The following is a 24,130-nucleotide window of genomic DNA, read 5'->3' as shown; positions in this document are numbered from 1 at the left end:
GTGACGCTCCCAACACCGGGAAGGAGCTGTCAAGGCGCCAACCCGGAAACATAACTCAGCAGCCGGAAGTGACGAGAGAAAGCGACGCGGGGAGAGGGAGTCCGGCACCAGGCGCGTGCGCACCGCGGGGAGTGGCGGGCGCGCGGGCCGTTCCTCGCCGCCCGGGCTCGAGCCCTCCCCGCAGCCTCGTTCCCGGCTGGGCAGCCGTTAGCCCCGGCCCGCGCGCCGGCCGCCAGGGGCGGGGCCGACCCGCACGGAGCTGGCGGCGGCTAGACCGTGACGTCTGCGGTTCCGTGGCCCGGCCTAGCTCGGGGGAGCGCCCGCGGCAGGCCGCGCCGACCCCGGGGGCCGCCGGCAACCGGGGCCCTGCCGCCCCATGGCGCCGCTGGAGGAGGAGGAGGAGGAGGAGGGCAGGCGGCTGGCCCCGGGGGCGGCGGGGAGAGGCAGGCCGCAGCCCCGGAGGCCAGGCCAGGTTGCGGCTGGAGGATTAGACGCCGCTGCTCGCTGGCCTCTGCCGCCCGTCCCCGAGCGCGGTCCCTTCTCCCCCCCCCCCCCCTCTCGGCCTGGCCGCCCGCTTCTCCAGGCTGCCAGCCAGGGAACGACCCGGCCCAGGGCTGGTGCGCGGCAGCCCGCCCGAGAGGCTCGCGGCCAGGCGGCGCGAGAGCGAGGAAAGTGCCGTTCGGCCCTCGAGGCTTGGAGCGGAGCACGCTCAGGGCACAGGGAAGCCGGGGAGAACGGGGCAGCCGAACTAACAAAGGCCGAGCGTGCCGCTGGTCCGAGCAATTTTGAGAGACTCACCTCAGCCCAAATTTGCTTCCTCTATAACCCCAGGAGCAGCCACTAAATTTCAAGTTCCCGCTCCCAAGAATAAAGGTGCAGAAGTTTTTCCTCAAGACAGAGGGATTTTTTTTTTAATAGGGGTAAAACATTTTCCCCTTCTCTTGCCAAAAATGCCATGGAACCTTTAAATGACCATAAAGGGTTTCACTTGACACCACAACGTCAATGAGCATAAGCTCACCAAGAGCTGATACAGATGTACACAAGGAAAACCAGAAATGTTTAAGCAAATATGTTTATTTTATATTGGTCATACACAATTTGAGTGGATTTCAGATACAAAAATTCATGTACAATAGTTCACAACTGATTAATGTAGTCACATTGAGAGAACATTTACCAATGTGAAAATGTCATCAACACGCTAACAGCAAAAAACCCACACTTTTCATATTGTCATTCAATGCAACACACATTGTTACAGTATTTCGTTCCCTTGGTGCTGTATCAGCTCTGTGCAGAATCACAGTGTTAAATTGGAAAGTCGGTTTAGTGGAATAAGTCTTCCCAGCAGCAGCAAGCAAAAGGACAGCACATACACACACTAAGCTTTTGAGGAACAAGTTGCCACTGGCTATTAGGCAGTCCTAAACCCACTATTGCCATCTTGCTGGGGTATTTGCCATTGAAACCCACATAATCTCTCTCACAGTTTTGCACAAACTACTGCATGAAGTATCATCAATATCAACAGACTAAAGCTGGGAAGAGATTTATCAGATGGGATGAAACAAATGAGAAAACTTCCATGGTTGAGATATTATGGTGTAAGCAATTCAGATGCGTTAAACACAGACAACAGCTTATAAGTATTGCACAAAACAGACATCAGGTTTCGACATCAACCATGTAAACCGTTGTTTATGTGTATTATCATCTTGGTAGCACTTTGCAGAAAAATGTCCTTTCTAACATTGTGAAACCAAAATGACCTCAGATTCCCTCAGCACCAGAAAGGTTTCTCACTGCACTGTTCAGATCAGGACTATTTTCTCTTTAGTATTTTCTTTTTTTAAACCTCAAGTCATAACAGACTGATAAACTGGCAACAAGACACATGGTTATGTAACAAAGGGAAACAGAGGCTTTGTGAACCATTACAGAGGTTTGTCACCCAACAGCATCATCACATGCACTACAGACTAGCTGCACTTGGAACAGGATACGTACATGTAAAACTCTTGTGCTTCCATCTCTTCAAAAGAGAGCGCCTATTAGAAATACAACGGTATATTCCCTACAAATGGCATCACAGTTCAACAACATTTTAGTTACATACAAGCATTGGCCACAGTTTATTAAAATTCCTTTCATACCACTAAGGCCGCAAGTTATGACCTCCAAACAATACATGTTAAAAACAAGCATGTTACTTTCTAATAACAATACAAAGCTATAAAAAAAGTTACATAAATCATTTGTCTCCATGGGAAAAAAAAATGTCAGATATTAAGTGCAGACATGCTTGTTCCACACATGGCTGATTTCAGCATTACTTAGGATCGTAATATAGAGAGTAAATGTATACTCACTTGAATTACAGTAGGGATTCCATCTGGCTAAGATGGCATTATTGAGTCCAAATATATCATGATTTACATATTCATATCCCTTCTTGACATAAAACGCTGCTGTTGCTATCTGATTAAAAGCTCGGCTTGTATCTTGTAAACTAGAGTGGATCATCCCATTTAAGTTGGGTGGTTTAGGCATTTTAGTTGCATGCAGTTTCCATTCATGGACATTTCAATATGCCTTCCACCTGGATTATCCAAACATCTCCTTATGACTCTCTATTCTCTTAAAGTTGTCTAGTCACCACAACTATGAGAGACTAAGGTTTGTGTATAGCTAAACCAAGAGAAAAATCTGGAGCGCCACTGGTTCATCAAAGGCCAGCTGGCAGAAGCAAAAGCATGCAAGAAATCTGCTTGCAAAATGGCACTGAAAGAGGCTTAGAACTGATAATGGAAGCAATAAACAGGCCTTGGTGTTATTTAATTCTAATTACTAATAAGAATTAAGGTGGAAACTGAATTTTTTTTAAATGAAGTAACTTCAATTCTCACTTTAATCTTAGAAGCTCTAACTTCTTCCTGAAATGTCCAGTGGTCATATATATGTCATAATATCTAATATATATATGTCATAATATATTCCTTTCCTCCCAAAGACAATAGACTATTTTCTGGAATTACATTGCTTTGGTGAGTTACAGATACCTTGCAAGAAAAGTCCATTTGCTCCAAAAATTTTCTCTTTATATACTTTTAAGTAAAATAGGTTTTGTTTTGTTTTTTTTTTGTTTTTTTTTTACCAAAATAGGATATACAGGCACCTGGCTGTAAAATAATTTTGAACCAATTCAATATAAAATTATTTTTAACAATAAATATTCTGATTCCCAGACAAGGCAGAAAGCTCCCATTTTGTGCACGGATGGGCTGCCTGAGGTGGAGTTCATCTTTCTGAATTTCCATCCCCATTTTCCTTGTACTATTTGCTGATCCTAGGGGAGGGGCAGGAGAAGGTAGTGGCACCTTGTGCTTTTTTAGAAGTACATGCTCCAGCAAATCAGCTGAGCGCTGCTACTGAGAAGTGGTAGTAACAGAGTCCTGGGGGTTCCTTCTTGTAAGCAAATATTAGGGAACACAGTCTGAAGAGAAAATGCAAAACAGAATTTCTGCAGCTTCAGCTTGCATGGCAGGCTTTGTTAGCCCTGCAGGAATACGTGCAGAGGAATGACCTCTGAATAAGATCTGAAAACTGCTTCAGTATCTGAACTGAACAAGTAAGCAGTATTTGAAGTCTGTGGCTCAAGTCTCAAAAGCAGGAGGTGAAGTTGGGATCTAAGAGCAATGCACCTACAGGAAGACAGCTGATTGGCAGAAAGACTGAGAAGGAATGGAAATTGATTCCTTCAATCTTCTGAAAGACCACTCTAATTCAGAAATTCTCAACTCTCTTCATCTGGGCGGGGGGGAGTTACAAAACAACAAGGCAGGGTCTTTTTAAGATGAAGGGTCTGAAGAGCAATGGCAATACAGAGGCCCCATTATGACGATCCTCCAAGCCTCCACACAGCATCCTCAAACACAGACCCAGACTGTACCACAGTCCAGTTGCACCAAGTTTGATGGCATGGTCTGTACTAGACTTTTCCCATAAGATTACCATGGTTCTTATAGGTGCAGCTCTACCAGTTGTAGCATTGGAGAGAGCCCTGGTATGGATCAATTGTAATGTTTTAACTGCTATGTTGCCTAGTCCTGCCAACTCTATATGAAGGCTTCTAGTATACCACTGCTACCACTACTGAGTTTTAATGGTGAGAAAGTCTAGGGTAGACAAAGCCTATTTAAGAAAAGTATTAAGACAGAAGGGCTATTCAGAGAGGTCACAGGTTTTTAACTTCCAGGAAGGAGTTTGGTTCAAAGGTTTATGTACAAGTCTGGATATGGTTCTGATGCTAATGAAAGGATAAAGAAATCAAGCCTTTTCCATGAAGCCTTTTCCACTCTCCAATATCTGCAACATTGTATGGAATTTGGGCTTCTATGTATGCGCCCTCACAATACAAAGAGCAGCCATAGATTCACACACAGGTATTAGCATCTCCTCCCATCCTCACAGGGTCAGTTTTTACAGAGCTGCTAAAATTTTAAGATCTCCAAAGATTAACAAGGGCTCCTGCTGAAGTCTGAATTCCCATTCCTATATGCTCCATTTGACTCTTAGGAGAGAAATATCCTCATTTTCTCTCCCTGAAAAGGTTTCCTAGTAGCCATTACTTCAGCACTATTTGCCAAACATTATTTTAAATCCATCAGGACAAAACCTGAGACTTCTCCAGAATTCATTCCAGAGTTCAACTCAATTTTTCACAGGTGTTCATGCACCTTCATTTCTGTCAGAGTCTAATCCACAAGCAGCAAAGTGGTGGCACCTTTTTATACTTGGAGGGGTTAGAAATTACTGAATTCATAAGAAGCTTCACAGCTCTGTTTGTTGCTGTTAAGCTGAGACACCTAGAAAAAAAAAGGCAACAACAGTAACCTTGGCCAGATGTTTTAAAGCCCAGATAGCAGAGGAGTACAAGGCAAGAGGGTTGCCACCAATGGAGGTAAATTACACCATACCCACTATGTTATCATAGGCAGAACGTAGGAGCTCTGACAGAAGAAATCTGCAAAGCAGGCACTTAGTCAAGTTTGCATATTTTCCTCTAAACATTACAGGCTCAGCTTGCTGTCTTCATAGGACCTTTCCTGCACTTGGAAGGCAAGTTCTCTCCACTGTTGTAAGCAAGTGAAACACCCGTGTGTGTTTGTTTTTTTAAAAAAGGTCTGACAAGAGTGGGTCCATTACTTCTCCCATGCCTCTCTCATAACTGTGATACTCCCAGATCAATCTTTCTTTCACTACTATTCACTTCCTAGCCGTGAGGATTTCTGAACATGAAATGAACAGGAGAACATTTTTCTGTTATGTACAAGCGTGCTGTATGTACACAGAGGTATCCACAACCATATCCACGTGCCTATGCATACAGTAGGTATACACATGTTGAGGACAACTCAGACTTTAAGGTCAGAAGGTACCATCATGTCCATGTAGTTTGCTCTCCTGCACATTACACACCACAGAACTTCACCCACCCACCTACTCCTGGAATAGACCGCTTAGTCCCTGGCTGAGTTACTGAAGTCCAAGTAACAGAGAATCCACCATTTACAATGGATGAGTTAAAGTAAGTTTGAATGGGACAAACTGTTGGAACAAGATAAATGAAGTTCACTCTTTGAAAATCCCTGTTGTCAAGTTTGATTAATAGCAAGAATTCTGAACAAGACCAACCAGGTATGATAGAATAGCAAAGAAGAGAATAAGAGACTCCTTTAAAAAGTGTATCTCTGACTTTTTAGATTCAGGCAGAGTAGATGACATGTTTCGATTTTGACTTAAAGTTCTCATTCTTTTCAGATTCTAAACCAGCCTCTTCTACCAGTCCTCTCTTCATGTGCCTGTCTGACTGGACCTACAGCAAACTCCAGCTAATGGGGAGGAAGGACCAAATACATCACTTGGTCCTGTAGACATAGAAGTCACACAGATACACCATAAGCAGAGAGACTCTTCTTCATCCAGGCTGAGCAGAAGAAAAGCATCAGGGCTTCCCCATCAGCTCACAAACCACATTCCACAAGGGTTCACCAGGACACAAGGAGGGTATGCTAATGGAATCCTTTCTTCCAAGCTCATGTACACATGCTATTCCCAGCTGCAGGGAAGTGAAATGGAACCACAACAGTCAAAGCTAAACATGGGATTTCATTACAGTCACAGTGCAGTGACTTGGGACTGAGCTTCTAGCTTATTTAATGTTGAAGTGCAGGAGGGGGAAGGTAACACAGATGCTGTGTTCCCTCCCTTTGTGCTGCAACTACAAAGATTTCCATATTCCTACATGGCTTCCCCTACGCATCTGCATATAAAGGATGCTCCATGAAAGTTATGACAAAAGAAAAACTAAACATTAATGCAAACACTCCATTGTGTGATTGGGACTTCATGCCCATGGGAAAGGGCAAATCAGCCTCAAGCTTCACATTTCCTGGATTCTGTTGGTTCACGTCACAAAATTACTATAATTTCAGTGTGAATTGGAATATTTACATTTATAAAAACCCCCCTGCTCACTGGATGAGGCCTGCTGCACCTAGTTTTAGCCCCAAATTATTTTATTTACCAAACATAAGCCCCTGAAAATAGAGGATTACAATGTAATGCAATCACAAACTTAACTACAGCATCTTGAATAATGCTTCTAAAACACCCTCATAGAATGCAATCCAATTGGCGTACGTGTGTATATATAATATTTATATATACATTTATTATCTCAAGACCTTCCTATATACAAATATCTATACATATTTACAAGCACACCCAACAGGTAGGTGGGTGTGTACTGTACATAAACACACAAACACTGAGTATATACATATTTATTTTAAAATAAACTCAATCTCAAAGAAGGGTGACAGAAGAACCACAGCTCCACAGAAAAGAACTGCATCATCAACTAGAGGTCTGCTAAAATAAATTCTTCTCATAATGTTCCATTGATTTGTAGTGCCCATGGGAGTGAAGGACTTGGCTACAGCCCAGCCCAGTGCCAGCAAGTGCTATGGAAGCTCCATGCCTGCCACCTACTCTGTAACACCCACTGCTGTTCTGACTGGACTCCCCTACAACAGTGCTGATGGGCACCAATCCTGACCTGTAGCACCCTCAGCCCCTGGCTATTCCAAACAAGAAGATGGTCACATCACTGTGTGATTCTGTGAAGAGGCCCACTGAAGTAGGCTCCAAGGTAAGGAAGCTACCAAAAACTCATTTTAAAAATTGAAACACTGGACTAGACCTCAAAATTAAAGGGCTACTCAGACTCCTCCCCATTTTCCAGCATTGGAACAATGAACGCAGAACAAAACCGCTTTCATGTAACAGCTTAAAACATTCCCACTGTGGTACCATATACTACATTCTGTAAGGACACAACAGAGTCCAGCATGGTGTCCTTGCTCCATTACAGGTTTCGGCATTACAGTACAGGGAGCACTCCACGGGACTTCACTTCACACAGCAATACAGCCATGCAGAACAAAAAGCCAAAAGGCAGCCTTTCCAGCACCATACACCTTATATTCACACAGAAACAAGATGACCACAGTTTGCTTTGCTATCATTATTTCTAGACCTGTCATTTCAGGCCATTTGACAATCTGTTGTACAATTTCAGATACAAAAATTACAATCCATATCTCCATAGACTTGCCTTTCACTGGATTTAAAGTAAACACCTTCTTGGTAGAATGAGTATTTTCAGTTAAAAGCCCACTATTCATTTTACAGATCTTTAAAAACCAAACACTGGAGCCTACAAAAATCAGTTGTGCTTCAGTCTTGGCTTTGGGACAAGCTGGCTTTTACACTGCCAGCAACTGAAGTGGAGCCAGTCTCAAAGCTGAGTGTCTACAGGCTATTAGATTGGGTGTTGAGAACATTTGCTTCATAGAAGCCAAAATCCTTCTACTGTTCCAGTGCTTCCCTCCTCCATGCCTCCTTTCTGTAAAGGGGTGCAAGAGCTCCTGGAGCCTGTTCTGAAGCTAGGAGGGCATTGCTTTGGTAGCTTTACCCTCCTACTTCTCCAGCAAACACCTTCTCTACCTTAGCTTTGAATTTCATACAAATCATTATGTTCCTTGATGCAGACTTTATAGAGCCCTGCTGGATATTGTCTAGGTCTGGGTGGAATAACTGTGCAATTAAAGGGGCACAGCAGAAGCGGTGATACCTATAAACCAATCCCCACTAGCTGTGTTTTGGGGTTTGTTGGTGACTATGTGCCTCACACACCTTCCCTCTGCTCAGCCTCCCAGTGGCTCATTTGAAAAATGCTGTCAGAGCACGACTCGGAGCAGACATGTAGGGAGTGGGGTGGAGTGATGGGCCCTCACCATACTCATGAAGGGCTACAGTGCTCTGTGGCAGCACTTATTAACCATTATAACATAAGAAAAAAGCACTTCTAGGGTCACAAGGATCCCATGAAAGATCATCCCATTGTTAAAGCAGGCAACAGCACACCAACCCCAAGAGGCTTCCTGCCAGGTGTTTCTCTGTTGGGAAGGGCTGGAACTCAGTACTACTATGGGAGACTGGTTTGATTTCCAGGCAGAGACTCACCAAGGGCTGAGAATACTGCAGAAGCCACTCACTTCATTCACTCTACGAGGTAAGAAGGGAGACACCCTCCACCCCCTGCCCCGGTGATTAAGAAGCTCTACTGACTGACTCAAGAGGAGTTATGGACCAGCATCCTCAGCCAAAAGGGTGGTGGCTCTGACAAGACATGGAGGTGTGACAGACCTTGCTATACTGAGGAAATGGGGCCAAGTTTGTTAATTTTGTAATATATGCCACCAGCCTGCTATCTACACCCAAGCAGGCAGGAGGGGACTTGTGTTCTTGGCCAGAAGTGCTGCTCAGTAGAAGATTTAAATTACTAATTTACATGGAACACTAGATGTCAGGAGATCCCTCTACAGCATCGCTCTAACTGCCATTTGTTCTAGCACAACTTTGTCTAATTACTCACCTAAGATTGAAAAAAATATATTTGTTATGAAGGGCTGTTTCTTTTATTGCTCTTGCTGGTTTGCATTATGTGTTTCCAGCTTTATCATTTCAAATCCAAACTCTTTGGGGATAAAAAATTGGTTTTCTATTGGGTTTTTGCTTCCAATTTTTTAAAACTGTATAAAAATAAAGGATTTCCATAAAGTGGGCTAAAATTGACCAATAATATTTTTATGCTTAGGATCTAGATATGGTTGCTTTCAACCACCAAAACAAAAATAAAACTCCAGGGATTCCTTAGTTTAACATTTAAAAGATGTGAAAAGATTAGTTTAGAAAATTGACCCCATACAGAATGGGGCAGCTGGGCTAATTTAAAAAAAAGAAAAAAAATCCCAAATTTTAAAATAAAATCAAGTAACTCCTTTTGTGGATTTTCACATTAGAAAACTGCACCATTCAAAGTCTGTGGCTAGGCAAATCCTGTTGCAGTAAGGAAGTGTTTCTTTTAATAGTCATCAATGGTGTTTTCCAGGAACACATTTCTAACATCTAGGATGGAAGCCAGCTCCAGAATGTGTTTTTGGAGGTGAGGGTTCTCCACGGTTTCATCTCGTGGCAGTTGGGGATAAGATTCAGGGTAATTTCGAGTTTCCTGCTAGATGAAGAGAAAAAGAGTACAATTATTTTTATAATCTAACAGTACAGAACAAAAAGTATAAAAAGACAATTCATTAAAAAACACACGCTGATCTGTTTGACAGGCCACAAAAGTGGCCAGATCTTGGCAGAAATGATGAAGTTGATCTTCACAGCCATCTGCCTTGACACACAGGGAGTGGCCTCGTTTTCAAATTATGGCAATTTGGTGCCTACAGGTGACTGTGGCAGTAGCAAAGCCTCATTAACCCAAGATGGCCAGGTGTGTTTAAGTGAACACATGATTAAAATAGAACAGGCCAAAGAAGGAGATTTTATACATGTGCTGAATACACTGCTAATAATATTTTTCTGCAATGCTCAAGCAGCAAACAGGTAAGTTAGATCTGTGCGCCAACATCCACAGTATACTTCACAGTGGACATGTATAATCGCGTAATCCTAGAGGCAACACTTCATTCCTGGCAACAGAGGAACCATCTTTCTGCCCACTGTAATGATCTGCAGGCTTCAAGGTCACAGAAGCGCAGAAGTGTAGGGCTAAAAGGGACTGCAAGAGGCTAAGTCCAGCTTCCTGCAGTGAGACAGGACCCAGTAAATCTAGATCATCCCTGGTGGGTGTCTGTCCAGCCTTTTCTTAAAAGCCTCCAGCACTGGAGATTCCACAGACTCCCCTAGAAGCCTACTCCAGAACTGAGCTACCCTTAGAGTTAAGAAGTTTTTCCTAATATCTAACCTAAATCTCCCATTACTTCTTGTCCTCCTTCAGTGCACATGGAAAACAACTAATCACATTCCTCTTTATAGCAGCCCTTAACATATCTGAAGACTTATCAGCTTCCTCCCTGCGGCTTTTCTCAAGGCTATACGTGCCCAGTTTTTTTTAAACCTGTCCTCAGGGGGTCAGGTTTTCCAAAACTTAACATTTTTGTTGCTCTCCTCTGGACCCTCTCCAGTTTGTCAATATCTTTCCTGAAGCGTGGCACCCTCACACTCCTCAAAAACTCCCACCCACCCACCCCACTTTGGAAATCATGAATTCTGTGATGCTTTCCAATTTGAAAGCCCACCCACCACTCTTGTTTATAAACTTTCCAGGCTGTGTGCCAAGAGGTCTTCTGACTATATTTTTTGACATAGCACTCTTAGTATACACAGCTGTGTACAATTACAGTGCTATATAAATGAATATGTACGTGAACAGGCTCCATACTAGAATGTGTATTTCAGAAATGGAGGGATGTGTCCAAACTCAGATAAATTGTTTCATGCTCTACATGGAAACAGAAGACAGATGCACTACATTGTTAAAACTTGTTTTGATCATTTGTATACAAAGGCCTTTCCACCTGTAAGAATAGTTAACATTACCCGCTACATGCTTCACACATACATTAATGAATACTCATTTAAGCATGTGAGGAGTCCTTATGAGCAGTATTAACGAAGCCCACGAGCAGAAGAGCCACAGAAGTTAGATAGAAAATCCCTTTAACCCCCAACCAAGGCAATTTTGCATGAAAACAGAATTTGTCTGGTGACTCTTTCTCAGAGGGAAAGTTCCCTGCATACCCGGAAAATTTTGTGCATCCTCATGGTGGCTGAGCAGAAGACGAATCTTGTTAGAAGTAAACGAAGAAATTCATCCCCAAAAAACTGAAGAAATGCCTGATCTGCAGAGGAAGAAGGTGACACTTAAAGAAAACTGAATTCAGAAAGGCATTTTTGAGGCAAAAGACCTTTGGGAAAACACCACATGGAATAGCTGTGTATTTCACCCACAAACTGTATTATTCTTTGGCACAGCGGAGCATTGAGAAACAGAAAAGAAACCCAGCTCAAGTTGTGCCAGTAAGTTTTCTGTTGAGTGCGTGTAGGTCTTTAAGGACATACCTATGGAGCGAGAATGGGTCAGCAGCTGGGCGATATCCCGGTTGATTTTTCTAAGGTAATCTTGACACTTCTCCCACAATCCTCTGCGCATGCTTGATAATCCAGAGACAAATAGGAATGCCATTAAAGGATTGTTCAGAAAGAGGGTGAAGAGGCTACCCCGCTGAGACTGATCTAAAAGCCAATAATAAACAACAACATGATGCATTCGGTGTGTGAAACAGGAGCGCTGTCCCTGCCAGAGTAGACCCCTGGACCCCTCCATTCCTCTCCAACTGCGGCAGTAACCTGCCGTGTTTATGGAAAGATCTTCCCAGCCTTTATGATGGGGGCCAGTTCTCCTGGTAATGCACTCACTAATTCCAGTCAAGGTTCATGAGAGGTATGTGCATGATGGGAGCACAGGAGACCCCACATACTTCTGAGTGGTTTAGATCTTTCCAGTTCTGTGCATGGTTTTAATACAATTAGTGTTAATCTTACAATGTAAGATGTTGTATAAGAAGATCATAACTGAACCCACCATATAACATTTCTTTCTTTTACAGTTTATCAGCATTACCAAAAACCCACAGAAACGTCTTTAGTCTGGTAAGAAGTAGGCAAGCAACACAACACTTGGATATATATGGTCCCCCTCCCAAAACAGACATAATGCCCCTTTGTTTTTTCCAGTTACTCTCCAGAAACCTACTCCTTTCCTTGGGAGTGCTGCTGGCTCTATTTAACAGCTTACAACAGAAAGAAGAGAAGCTAGAGAAGTCTTTTACTGTGGGAACCCCCTTTTGGTCACTGGTCAGTGTCTTAACAGAGTTACAACAGATATTTACGGGTGCATTACTAACACTAAACAGGAACCCCACTGGAGACATTGTTTTAATAGGTAAGTTCTATTATTTAATCCGAATTCCTCTGTTAACAGTTTTCACTTGAACAAAAAACTTTTAATATTTTCTACTCAAAAGTTTCTAGCAAATAATAGAACTTACCTTAAAGCAATTGTGAAGTCTCCAGCTTCTCTCATGCATTCATTTGCTGAGCACCACTTCCTGTGTCTCAAACTATGTCAGCAGACTGGACTTCATGCTGGGAAGTAGCGGTAAAATTGGCAGCCCTCACAGATACACACCAGAACCATTCACAGTTACAGGTATTGGAAAGTTAATACGTATATATTCTTATTTAGCAAATATTTATTTTGCTACCTAAAGTAATGGCTGCAGTTGTTTCCGTTAAACTCTGACAAGTAGACCTCCTGACCATAGTGCAGGCCACACTGTAAACTCTGTTCTAATGGAAAAAGGCAGATGGGAATCTGACCATGGTCATCTTTAACCTAGAAACTGGCAGAAGTATTCTGGTCTCTGACTTGCCCATTCTGAAAACCCATTTTCCCATGAGATGCACGAATTGTTTTCTTTAAGAAACCCTCCAAAATCTACACTGGTGCCAGAGAGATTCTGCAGACTAGATATTGATGCAGATTCTACAGCTGGCCTTTAGAACTGCTCCTGGAATAGAGTGGGCAACATTATCTTAGTGACATTCCATTTGTAGTAAAGATTCTCTCAAATGCTAATAGAAAAAGTGAATTATGACCCCAGCACTGTGATGGCAACTTTCTGGGTCTCTGCTCCTGCAAACTGAGTTTCCTCTCTGGCACTTGGTGAAGCTGCTTGGACAGACTCCAGCTGAATCATGCCATGTTAAAGTCATTCGTCATGAACTGTCAGTAAACTCTGGGCATGCTACACCGCTTCAAGCACTGCTCACCCCCGGCTGGGGTCATCATCAAGTGAAGAGAAAGCATCAGAAGGTGATAATTTTGGAAGCTGATAAATGTTAAGTTTTTTAAAATAATACAAGTGAAGCTGTGAGGAAAGGCAACCCCTTTGTACCTTGTAATGCTTTTGGATACACTGTTGGAGAAAGCAAGCACACCAGTGGCTGTCCAAATAAGTTTGTGAAATTCTGTAACAGAACAGTTAAAACATCAGTTGTTATTTTGTCTTGTTGGTTGGAACCTCAATATATGTTTAATACATACAACTAAGGAGGGGATGAGTGGGGAAGGAAGGGACACACACAATAACTGAAAGTAGGCACTAGTTTCATAGAAACAAATTGCTTTTAGGTAGTAACCCATCACCGTAATGGACTTACTTTAATAACATATTCTGTACTCCAAACAACAAGTTTGTTTGTTTTCAGGCCAAAGACCAACCTGGATTAGCCCTTTCAATTACTTTCCTTGCCATTAGTTTGGCTGTCCAATGAAGGTAAAAATATTGCTTTTTCCTAGCAGTAGGACTGTTCACACTGGAATAGGACAGCCACAGGTAGGATGAGTATTAAAATTGGCTCCATTTAAAAACAAATGTGAACCATTAAGCAGCTGCTATGCGAAAATACTGTTTCAAGTTAATTGCTTAATCAATTTTCCTTCAATATTAGTAAAAGCACACCATATTTTACAAGAATTCATCTGCAATTCAGAGCACTGCATTGTTCTACACTGACACACACAAGGAGCAGAAGATGCATTCTAGAATCTACTTCTTATAGAAAAAGAGGTCATGAAACATTTGTCCAGTTTAGTTACTAATCTGAGTTGTTCTTTTCCTGCTAGCAATCTTTCTAAAACTGAAGAGTTGCAATGCCTTATAAGAGAGAGATCAGGATGTCGGTATGACACCAGCGCACACATTCACACTAATGAAACAGCGGCCAGTTCAGTGCAATTCATAGTTCCCTTCAGATTACATATTATAAACCTAAAATGCACGTTAATGATCTTGGGTTCAAGCCCCAAAAGGATCATTTACCTACTGTAGAACCATCAGTCCCTCAGCTCAAAAAAGAAGGGAGGTCCCAATTCTGGATTCTTTCTGATTTCTGCCTAACAAGCTGATATTTAAACTCCTTGCAAAAGTACTTTAATTAAACTAATTCCTTTTAAACATGTCAAAATACTAACAGTGGCCAGGTCTAATCAAAGTAATATACATTTCCCATGCCTAGAAAAATACTGACTAGGCTAAAAGCTCTGTTCCAAGAAGAGCCCAAGTGAGATTTATGGACTAGATATTAAGATTTTGGTGTCTAATGAAGAATCATCAGAAACTATTACTGTGCAGATGACTGCAAGGCAAAAAGAAACGGATACGATTGAACTATATAGCACGGGTGGCTGAACTGCGGCTCACAAGCCATACGTGGCTCTTTTACAGTTACAATGCAGCTCGCAGACACCCCACCCGTTCTTCACCTCCCACACTGGGGACAGCGGGGAGGAGGGAAAGCTCTGGGCTTCTACCCTGTGGCCGGGTGGTGGGTTCAGGAGCTTCTGCTAGAGATGAAGGGCGGGGGGGGGGCGTGGCGGTGCACACAATTTAACGCCCTCCTCCCCCCCCCCCAACAGCTCGAGTCATGCCCCCTCAGGCAAATCCCCCTTATCCTCAGCAGAACCTCCCTGCAGCTCCCAGCTGTTGGCTCCATGCAGCAAGGCAACAGCAAATCCCTGGGAGCAGCCGCTACCTTAGCTCCCTGGGAAGACACAGCAGCAAAAGCAGCAACTCTCCCTGCTGTTTGCTGCTGCCTTTCGCCATGGCCTCAGCTTGCCAGCTCCAATGAGCGGGGCTAGCAAACCCTGGCAAAAACATGAGGGGGAGGGGCACGGGCACATGACCACCCCCCCCCACATACATATCGCCTATAGCTTCTGCCCAGCAGGGAGGGGGGGCGACTCAGGGCTTCAGCAGCAGTGGGGCCCCAGCTCTCAAACTTCTGAAGATTGTCGTATGCATAGAGTCAGTATATTTAGCTACCCCTGCTATTTAGGAACCATTTAGAACTCCAGGGGTATGTCTACACAGCCCACTAAGCTTGGGGCTTTGTGACCCGGGCCTGCTCTGGTGTTCCACGTCCAGGAGCGCCTGACTGATAAGTAACACCACCCTGGAGGGTATTGCTGACTGCAGGATATCCAGCAGCTTGTGCTGCAAATCCCTGACCTCAAGGAGTGGAATCAGAAGAGCGCCAGCTACCTCTTTGTGAGGTCTGGAAATTTCCGAAGATCATCGGCCCTGGATGGTGGCAGAGGCATAACTGCCTCATCTGGAGAAGAGGTTGAAACAGGTGTTTGACGGTGGCTTCATTATCTGCCCTGGCCTCCTGCTCCTCAAAAGTCTCCTCCTAGTGGTGGGCCAGTTGGGGAGGAGAGGGCTGTGCAACTCTGGCCTCCCTATGGAGGAGAGTACCGATGGTCTGGCAAACTCATCAATAGGCAGTCCAGAGTATAGCCATGGGACGGGGTGGGGGCGGGGGCACAATATGGAAGGGGGGGGTGGAATACAGGGTTGGTTCTGCTACCCTTGATTAGGAACCTGATCTTTACCTATGACTGTCTAAGAATGGGCTCCTGAAGGGATATGTTGGAGAACCCTGAACAGAAATAGAGAAGACCAATTAGAAGTTCCAGGCAATGGAGGAGCACCCACAGAAAATAATGGAGAGTCCTGCGGTACCAGAAGACAGTAGTCTGGAGATTGGGGTCTCAGCCAAATTATACCAGCTGGCTCAGCCTTCCACCATTCTACCATCCCTCTCAGCCCTCTGTGTAATTACTTAATTGCTTCCCATTATGTGGTATAAAATCGACTCACATGCATTTGTTCTAGATAGGCTTTTCTGCCTTCTCCAGACTTAAGATATGACGATACCCCAGTTCCTCGATTCCAAATTCCGCATTCTCTAATTGGCAGAGGCCCAGATCACTGCACTTCCAACCCACCCTACAGGCTACATTCATTGGCACACAAGAGAGCTCGCACGAGATGAGGACAAAGCACTTTTGGTAGTCAGCCTGCTCCTCTGGAGCTTGCCCCCAATAGAAACAGTGAAGCACAAACCTGTCTCTACTTAGAGCTGCAAGATGACTCTTGGTCCAGGCTTCTCCAGTGGACTAACTATGAAAACCTGCTCTCACAACTGACTGGCCAGATTCCTCCTCTGTCCCTGTGGAAAAACTGTGAGCTGCAGAGGAGCTCTTATAATGTTAATTACTCAATCTAAGCCATGCAAAGTGCACACTTGTCATGGTGATGGGCACCTACTAAATGTTCCTAAATAAAGCAATCCCCAGCTTTGGATGGGTACAACCCAGATATAAATATCAGAGGCATTCCTCTGTCCTTTTTGCCTCCCACTCTACCCCCATAAGAGCACAGTGGTCAGCTCTCTTGCTTAAGTGCCCTGCTTGAGGAGGAACCAGGCGATTTCTCTACAGCATGTTGTTCAGTGTGACTATGCATGCTGCGTTGATGGAGAAGAGATACAAGAAAATGAACGTTTTCTTTTCAAGACCTATTAGCAGGTCTCCTTTTTCCTAAGACCGTGGATGCAAAAATGTTTTAAGACCAGACACCTTTCCTAGAGATAACCTCTGCTGGCTAAGGAATAAGGGACAGTGCCTACATCCCTCAGAGGGCCAGTCCAAAGTCGAGTAGAGTATTTCACAGAGGTGCTGAGTCTCTCTAAGAGCATGACATCACTTCACGGCAGGACTCCCTCCCTGTCATCACCATTTAAATTCTTCAGGAGGAGAAGGAATGACAGAGTGCACATGAGCAGAAAGCAGCTTTTGGGAGAAGTACTATGAGCAATTCATGTTACTGTCAATACGGCTAAGTAGTGCCATTTAAATGTCAAACTAGCGACTGTCCTCTCTGAAAGGATCAGAGCAGTAGCGTGGAAAGAAGTCACTACACTGGCTCTGACTTTTCACAGTTGCACAGAACCTCTCTCTGCGCTGACATGCTTTGACTACAAAGCATTTCATCTCCACTCACAACTCACCCAGGGACATTTGCCAACAGCACTAGTTACATATTCTTACTGCAAGTCACCAAGCACACTTGCAGAGCAATAACATGGGACTTGCATTTACCGAGGGCTGGGAAACACTACCACAGCTGGGCACTCCACTATTTGCCTCTCATTGAAAACTATATACATATTTATGAATGGTGATAGTTTTGTAAACAGTGTTAAGGACCTCATGTCTGAACTTCAGGAAATCTATTTCAAACGCTCACACTAACTTTCCTGAGTTCTCTCCAGAAAGTCACAAACAATGGAGTCCATCTAATCACCAATGTCCTACAAGTTCCTAGCAGTTAACACAATTCCAAGGAAGACCAAAGTATCCACTTTTCCCCTTGCACACAAGCTGGGGGTAGAGGTTTCTCTCTGCTCTTTTCTTCTGCTGGCTGGTTCGTGAGCTTTGGCATAACAACTAATGTACTGGATAAGAAGTTAGAGGTTTGGATCACTGACCAAACAAAGTAAAATGAGGAGCAGAACTCAGGCCAAGACAGGTGTTTGTCTTATTTACGCATAGAAATTCTACAGTCTCCACTTGGATAGGACCGAGTTATTCCTGAGTTTACAAAGCAACTTACTTCCAAAAATATTGTTTATGACTCATGAGAGATGCATGCCCAAATGAGGGAATCCATGACCTCCACCTGCAGATCCCCTGGGCAGAGAACATGCATGTCCAGAGTTGCAGGTGTACCGAGGTTCCCTAATTCTGCCCTCTCCCATACCAGGCCTACATGTTTTTTCAGAAGCTGTAATAGGAAGGGAGGAAGAACGGTCTTGTGGCTAAGCTGGAATGAAAATAAAGAGATCTGGGTTTATTTCCATCTCAGTCACCGATTTCCTTGTGGCTGTGATCAAATAATTTATCCTCCTTTCTGTAAATTGGGATAATATCTACAAGCAAAGCATCATGGTGAAACCAGTTGCATTAGTGATTGCAAAATCCTTCAAGATGCTTTGACAAAAAGGCACTAGAGAAAAGCAGTGCAGTGTTACAACATTTAGGTCAAAGTGTTCCCAAATTGATGATAGACTCATTTTGAATTATATGATTACTGATATGCTGAGTCTTGTTCTCTATCACCCCTCTCTAAACAGGTGAAACAGACAATGGACACTGGAGAGAGAACAAGCATATTTGGCCACTAGACATCCCTAATGCTCCTTAGAAATACAGCTGCATATGTCCATTTGTCTAATTGTAAATAAGTCAAGTTGTAAGAGGAAGGCATCAGGAAGTGACAGTTTTGCATACCCAGCATGTTTCTGAACATTACATTCATTAATGAAATAATGTCATCCAGAAGTGATTGGTACCTCTGGAATTAATCACACTTGCTTCCACATTAACAATCTACAATTCAGGTAATGAGGATTTGGCACTGAATAATTCTACTATGTCTCTACAGCAAACAGTTACAGGAATTTGTCATTTTTCTAGCACATATTATACAAGAGGAGATGCTAAATGTATATCTGATTTTTGTAGCACATTTGTCTTTTAATTTCTCTTTTTTTTTCTCATTCAGATTTTTTTTTTCAGATAAATGAACACACCTATTTACAAGGCAAAACTCTATTCATTGACACTTTTCTGCCATTTAAAGCAGCTCAGAGTAGGAGGGTTAGATATCTGGAGTAGAAAAGCAGATGAAGTAATCCCCACCAAAAAAGAAACTATCTTTGATATATAACAAAAATAAACCTCCCACCAGTCCCAATTTTAAACTGTTTTTTTACTCCAGGAGGATTTGTTACTTTCCAATGAGCAGCCATTCATGTGCTTCTGTTCTTGTTCCTATTCAAAAGATCAGATCCTGCCCAGCATGCACAACCTCGACAGAAAAGACTAAATACAACCCATTTATAGTTGGTTTGTTTAAACTGTAGACTACCTGTAAGCACTGTACTCCACCACACGTCTGTTTTCAGAAACCTTACCTTATAGGCAACACTGTTTGAGGAGTCCACAATGATAAATAGGGGCTTTCTTGTGAAAGGGTAGAGATCACCAGGGTGAAGGCTAAAAAAGAGAAAGATGAGACAATTCACACAGCACTAGAACTTTCTGTGAAGCTGCTACAGAGGTCATACTGTCCTGCTCTGAGCGAGGAGGTTTCTCCCTAGGCACATAGCTGCCCATATCAAAGGGATAACAGTAGGATGGAACAAGGCAGCCCAATACTCAAGTTGTAGCTCACTTTACAGGAAAAAACAAACAGAATATTTAAGTGGAAATTTTTTTGCAGTCACCCACAGAGTATTAGCCCCAAACTAGAGAGGATTTAAAGAGGTGATATAAAACATTAGAAATAGCTGGAAAACACAGTGGACATCCAGGATGATTTAGTACAAGTCGGGCCCGACCAAATTCATGGCCATGAAAAACATGTCACAGACTGTGAAACCTGGTCTTGTGTGCTTTTACCCTATACTACACAGATTTCACAGGGGAGACGAGCATTTCTTAAATTGGGGGTCCTGACCCAAAAGGGAGTTGCAGTGGGGTTGCAACATTATTTTAGGGGGGTAGTGGTATTGCCACCCTTACTTCTGCGCTGCCTTCAGGGCTGGGTGGCTGTTGGCCGGGTGCCCAGCTCTGAAGGCAGCCCCCCGCCAGCAGCAGCGCAGAAGTAAGCGTAGCAGTACTGAAACCACCCTACAATAACTTTGTGACCCCCCCCCCCCACAGCTCCTTTTTGGGTCAGAACCCTGACAATTACAACACTGAAATTTCAGATTTAAGTACCTGAAATAATGAAATTTATTTTTAAAATCCCATGACCATTAAATTGACCAAAATGGACCGTGAATTTGGTAGCGTCCTAAGTATGAGGCAACAATCTTTTCTAGCCTTTCAGGAAAATAACCGGGGGGGAGAGAATGGGAATGTTCATAGGTAGTATGCAGCAGAGGTATCAGCCAGTGTTTCACCAGTTCATAGTTATCTTACCCTCTATTAGGGGAGTGAGTCTACCTGAACCCCAAATGTCAGAAACAAAGTGAGAGCCCCTGATGTCATCAAGCCCTTAATGATTTGGGGCTACGACCCCATGGAAAAGCAGTCTGATCCTTACCCAGTTATTTCCTGGGTTGAAAATACTCAATTGGAGTCCTCGTTCTGCTGCTGCCCAGAGCTCCACTACTGCCTCAGTTCAAGGGGCAGAAGAGCAGTCAGTGGTCTCCTGGCTGGGCCTGAAGGGGTGCAGGTCCTCTCCTCCCCCTTGACCACACAGGACAGGGGGAGGGAAGGATGGATCCATTCAGTCAGCAAAGAGCTCCAATAAGAGTCCTGATCCTGTTCCTCCTGAACATCCAGGATTTGGGGAAGGAATGGGGGCTTTTTTTTTTTTTAAACTAAGATAGCTATGTCAGTGCAAGCACTAGCATAGCTGCAATTTACACTGGTAAAAAATAGCTACACCACCAAAAAACTTTTCTAGTGTAGACAAGTGTCATCTAGATGCAAGTGGAGATGATGGGCAGTAAATACAGCTCAACAGAAGTTAAGCAGCTCAGTCAGACTGACTCCTTCCGGGGTGCATTCTCTTGCCCTCGCACTCCTAGTTCAACAGACAGGAAACTCACCCATCTCTGAAGTTTTGTGACCTATGCATTTGATAAAAAATAAAAAATAAAAGAGCACACATTTTTTCAGAAAAGTTAAACAGGGTTTGGGGCATCTTTATCAAGAAGAAAAACTTGCTTGCCACTTACTTCCCCTTGAGCTGAACTCATGAAACTCACCAGTGCATCTCCTTGTAAGATTGGTTCCGTTTGTGGATAGCATCACCATTTATAATGTCCCGGTTACTGTTTGTAAGGACACCACCAAAATCATAAGGACCTACAAATGTCAAAAAAGAGATAAGATTAGCTGTCATGCCACAACTTGGATAAAGTGATTATAGGTGTAGCACAAAAAAAAAAAGTAATGAATCTGAACTACTACAGTTTCGAGAAAAAGTGATTATGGAGAGTTTACAATTTACTAGCCATGCAACTTAAAATGTGTGTGTTTTGGTAATTTCAGTGACTAACCTTCTGGTTTGATATTACTGAGCATGTTGTAACTTCTACACTATTCACTTATTCTTCAAAACACTGTAGAAATCATAAGACATATACTGTAACTCATTAGGCTATGTAGTAAAAGGAATGCACATCTAGGTCAATAGATGCATCTCCAGGGACAAGAAAAGAACTTTACATATATTTCATACAGGACAATCAATACTAATTTTAAAAACCACTTGTATCAATACATTCTAGAATCAGAATTTGTCCTTCTAAGGAGTTAAGATAAATCAATTTCAAAATTTGAACTTTTCCAGGGCAGCCATAATGCCAGGCTTTGCAGCCATCAGAGCTCTATTAGGAGCACTGTAAACAAAGCTCATAAGTTGAATAGTTGGTTTTTAAACCTAGTGACAATCCAACATTATCAGTCAGGTTTCAGAGCCAAAGTGATGGCTAGCTAGTCTTTGGAATTCTGTTGTTTCTGAAGTTCTAATAAAATATTATACACTTTTCAAAGCTATGTTGCTCTTTTTTGTCTGGTCCTGATGCAGGCTTAGTGATTATTCCACTAGGCATAGCATCTGGGCTGGCAGTTTAACTGACTAGTGGACAGTGTAGAAGTTTTAAAAATTGCTGTCTCCACAGAAATATCAATGGTCCCTGCAAGAGTGTGCTGGTACAGACAAGTATATATTTCTCAGTTTAGTGGGAGTAATGGAACTCCTCTAGCATTAATGGGATAATTGCATATATACTGAGACTTCCTAATTCTGCACAGTTGGATTTCATCTCCAGTATTTCATTTGCAGATAGTCCTTTCCTGTCTACACCTAAAAACCCCTTCCCTCAATAAACAATTACTTTTCACTTGTAAGAGAAGCTTTAAGGGGTCAGGAACAGAGCAAACTCATTTAGTGCTGTCACAGGTGGCTTAAGTGTGACCTATCAGCCAAATCTGGTCTGTATAATTTAACAATGCAACCTGCAGCTCCCGCTTTTTTAATACAGAGCACTACATGCTGGGAATTTAGTTTTTGCAGGCCACACTTTCCTATTTAAAAACCACCCCCACCCACCCACCTGTGACTGCAATCTGATTCATCATGCAAGCCCCTGGGACCTGAAAAGCTGCCTGTGGAGCTCTCCAGAGGACAAAGATTGGGTGCCTCTACAGTAGAGTAGTAAGTTAGAACAAGGCATGCAGTGAAGTTAGCTACAAAGCAGGTTGCAAGGGACACAATATCGTTAAAACCAAACTGTCCAGTTACACCACACTGTAAAATGTTAAAAGCAATTAAAAAAATCACTGCCACAATAGAAAGTTTGAAGGGATTTTTTTTTCTTTTAGCATTTTGAAAGATTCACAAGTCATGCAAGGAGGATGGAACAAGCATGCATCTTATAAAGGAATGCAAGTCTCAAACAGATGAAGGGCAGACAATATTTAGGATGTTTCAAATAATTTCTTCCTTTAAAGTATTATACAAAAGTAACAATCTTTTGACTGCATTTGCACCAGTTGGCCAGTTTTAGATTTTTAGACTGGATCTGCATCCCAATATTCTGCTGGGTTGAACAACAGGGGAAGATGAGGTGAGGGGAATTATTAAAATCATGACAAGAGCTTGAATTGTCACAACAAACGTATAAGGAGTACAACAATCTCTGCAGAGACCCCTTCAGCCCCTTTACCACCATTTTCCTGAACATCTATTTTGATACTTCAGATTGGGAAGAAATGCCAGATGATGTTGAACCATTTTATTACAATAACTCTTCACTGACGGGCCAATTGACCCATGGGTCTTCAAAACTCATGACATTTTTAATATTTCAGATCTTTCAAAAACTTAGTCGTCCTTTGAAAAGATTTCAAGTCAGTAGATTGTGTGCTAAACACAGAATTGGCTGTTGTGTGTCCAAAAGAAAGCAAGTCTTGGTAGGTAGATGGGCATATGAAATTGGACTTGTCCTTTAAAAGGAGTGTTGCGAGATCTCTGTGGGCCACTTATCCTGAAATATAAAGCAAATTCAAGCCCTGCTCATGACAGGGAGCATTCCTTTATTGTACCTTCACTATCCGAACGACCTGAGGGAAACACGCCAGTGGCCGACAAGTAGATTAGCAGCACACTGTTCGCAGGCAGCTCCTGAAATTCAAGCAAAGGAAAGGGGCAGGAAGAAAATTCAGACATTTCTTGTAACATGCAACATACATTCTGTATCAGCCTGATAAAATCATTGGTATTTACTGGTGCAATTCCCCTGCCCCAGTTGCCCTTCAGCCTTATGTGGCTCCTTTGCATGTATCTATATCGCTTACGCAGACACTTCTTGAATCAATGGGCATTTGGGATAAGAGCGGCCAGACTGGGTCAGACCAACAGTTCATCTAAGCCCAGTATCCTGTCTTCCAACAGTGGCCAATGCCAGGTGCTTCAGAGGGAATGAACAGAACAGGCAATCAAGCGATCCATATGGGTACACACAGTGATGTATGCTGCAGAGGTACTCAGTTGTATCTTTTTAAATATCTGTGATACGCTGGGTTCAGAGGCTGTAACAGCACCATTTCCCGCACATCCCCTCTTCCCTAATATCTAGTGAGAGACAGACTTCCTGGAACGTGGAATCTAAGAAACTCTCCAGCTGGCCCAGAATTCTGAAGGAGGTCTTAGCTCCCAGCCCC

The 24,130-nt window shown here is 43.1% G+C and overlaps 1 protein-coding gene across 3 annotated transcripts in view; it reads right to left on the bottom strand.

Annotated features, from left to right (window-relative positions):
- Window positions 1-1,074: 1,074 nt before the first annotated feature.
- SCAI (suppressor of cancer cell invasion) overlaps window positions 1,075-24,130 on the bottom strand; it is a gene marked incomplete at its 5' end in the record, with an annotated part of 107,494 nt that continues 84,438 nt past the window's right edge. For all 3 annotated transcript variants that reach the window (XM_084650314.1, XM_084650315.1, XM_084650313.1), the window contains 7 exons: window positions 1,075-9,643; window positions 11,218-11,318; window positions 11,539-11,712; window positions 13,437-13,509; window positions 19,363-19,444; window positions 21,169-21,268; window positions 23,513-23,591. In XM_084650314.1, coding sequence (XP_084506440.1) covers window positions 9,494-9,643; window positions 11,218-11,318; window positions 11,539-11,712; window positions 13,437-13,509; window positions 19,363-19,444; window positions 21,169-21,268; window positions 23,513-23,591 — 759 coding nt within the window. In that variant the 3' untranslated portion in view covers window positions 1,075-9,493. The remainder of the gene's footprint in view (window positions 9,644-11,217; window positions 11,319-11,538; window positions 11,713-13,436; window positions 13,510-19,362; window positions 19,445-21,168; window positions 21,269-23,512; window positions 23,592-24,130) is intronic.

Source organism: Lepidochelys olivacea, assembly GCF_965140295.1.
Source record: "Lepidochelys olivacea isolate rLepOli2 genome assembly, chromosome: 16".
Lineage (NCBI taxonomy): Eukaryota > Metazoa > Chordata > Testudines > Cheloniidae > Lepidochelys > Lepidochelys olivacea.
The sequence above is the reverse complement of the archived record's forward strand: the minus strand, read 5'-3'. Positions and strand labels throughout refer to the sequence as shown.